The sequence below is a fragment of the Alexandromys fortis genome, unplaced genomic scaffold (assembly GCF_014885135.2).
Source record: "Alexandromys fortis isolate MF-2015 unplaced genomic scaffold, M_Fortis_MF-2015_v1.1 scaffold_5540, whole genome shotgun sequence".
Classification (NCBI taxonomy): domain Eukaryota; kingdom Metazoa; phylum Chordata; class Mammalia; order Rodentia; family Cricetidae; genus Alexandromys; species Alexandromys fortis.
The window spans coordinates 1-1,900 of record NW_026073400.1 but is presented as its reverse complement, the minus strand read 5'-3'; the positions used below and the strand labels follow the sequence as shown (position 1 = coordinate 1,900).

At 52.4% G+C, this 1,900-nt stretch overlaps 1 protein-coding gene across 1 annotated transcript; it reads left to right on the top strand.

The window, feature by feature from the left end:
* Positions 1-661: 661 nt before the first annotated feature.
* Positions 662-1,886, top strand: LOC126496489 (kinesin-like protein KIFC1; the record flags this gene model as incomplete). Its single annotated transcript, XM_050133984.1, has 3 exons — positions 662-991; positions 1,088-1,161; positions 1,268-1,886. Coding segments are annotated over 3 exons (600 nt in total), but the record flags the coding sequence as incomplete, so codon positions are not given.
* Positions 1,887-1,900: the final 14 nt, after the last annotated feature.

Below are 1,900 nucleotides of genomic sequence, written 5' to 3'. Positions count from 1 at the left end.
GAAAACCAAAAAAAAAAAAAAAAAAAAAAGAAAAAGAGGTGAGGGCGAGTGGGGGCTGGAGTGGGAGAAGTGGGCAGGGTGGTGTAGACAAGAGCATACCAAAGGACAAAGGATGGGCTGCGAGCGTGGGTGTCACTAGACTTAGCTGCAAGGGGTAGAGACAAGTGGTGCATGTGAGGGGCGGCTGCCACTAGACGCCTCCCAGGGGCATCAGGACTCTTCTGCTCTTCACCCCAACCATGATGGTTACCTGGCTGTTTTGTCTCAGGGCTCTGGTGCTCTTCAGGCAGGGATGCGCTTGGGCTGTCCTTTTATTCCTTTTGAGAATCTTGCACTCCAGCCCAGGCTGACTCTGAACTCAATACAATCTTCCTGTCTTAGCTTTCTGAGTGCTGCAGATTATAGACCCAAGCCACCATACCTAGTCAGTTTTTATTTTGAGACATGGCCTCACCAAGTTGCCTAGAACTCCCCCTGTCTCTCAAGGAGCCCTTGAACTTTCGGTTCTGCTTCAGCCTCCTGAGTGCTTGGCATTGCAGGCCTGGACAATAGACCCGCCCCAGGCTGTTGTCTGAATGTGTTGTCCTCATACTGCTGGTCTGTGGTTTTGCTCCAAGAGGGCAGGGGTGGGTCATTACCAGACTTCATCAGCATGGCCTAACTTGTGACTGCCTCTACGCCTTGCTTATACAATCCCCAGGTGGAGGCTCTGCTCCATTTGGCCCGCCAGAATCGGGCTGTGGCCCGCACTGCCCAGAATGAGAGATCATCACGCAGTCACAGTGTGTTCCAGCTGCAGATTTCTGGAGAGCATGCTGCTCGGGGCCTGCAGTGTGGCGCTCCCCTCAATCTTATAGACCTGGCTGGGAGTGAGCGGCTAGACCCTGGCTTAGCCCTAGGCCCTGGGGAGCGTGACCGTCTTCGGGAAACACAGGCTATCAACAGCAGTCTGTCTACACTGGGACTGGTCATAATGGCTCTGAGCAATAAGGTAGGAGTGGATGCATGGGCAGGTAAGGCAGGGGCTGGCCGCCATGAGCTGTGGAGATCCTGTCCTGGCCTAACTGCCTGTGCCCTTCCCCTTCAGGAGTCTCACGTACCTTATCGAAACAGCAAGCTTACCTACCTGCTGCAGAACTCGCTGGGTGGCAGTGCCAAGATGTGAGTAGAAGGGACAGACTGAAGGGGCTGTGTGTGCTCAGCCTGGCAGACCTCTGCTGCTGGCGTGCAGACCACTGACGCTGGCGTGGGCCTTCTCTTTCCACAGGCTCATGTTTGTGAACATTTCCCCTTTGGAAGAGAATGTCTCCGAGTCTCTCAATTCACTGCGCTTTGCCTCCAAGGTACTATTGCTACCCTGCTGTCTTAGTTTTTTGGGGGCTTACAGTTTTAGAGGGTTCAAATTCATGGTCTTTATGGCAATGGCACAGCAGAAGGCAGGTTGCAGTACGTGCAGCAGGTGAATGGGGTTGGAGACAGAGAACAGAGACTGGGACTGGAATCTCAGACTCCCACCCCTACTATACTCCTAATCCTCCCCAAACAGGTCCACCAACTGGGACCAAGGATTCAAATGTATGAGCCTATGGGGGCCTTCTCGTTTAAAGCACCACACCTGCCCATATGTCAGCTGGCTGTTTAGAGGCATCTCCATCATGACTCCTGTTTTCTAGGCTGGGGCACATCTATCCAAACAGAATTAAAACTTGATAGGCATCTTGGGTACTGCACACTGATTCCATTTTTAACTGCTGCCTTCTGAATTAATATTTTTAGAAGAAATGACCACACAGCCTATGTAGATGTGTCTGTGCTCTGACTCCTTCCCTGTGTAGATGTGTCTGTCCGTGCTCTGACTCCTTCCCTGTGTAGATGTGTCTGTCCGTGCTCTGACTCCTTC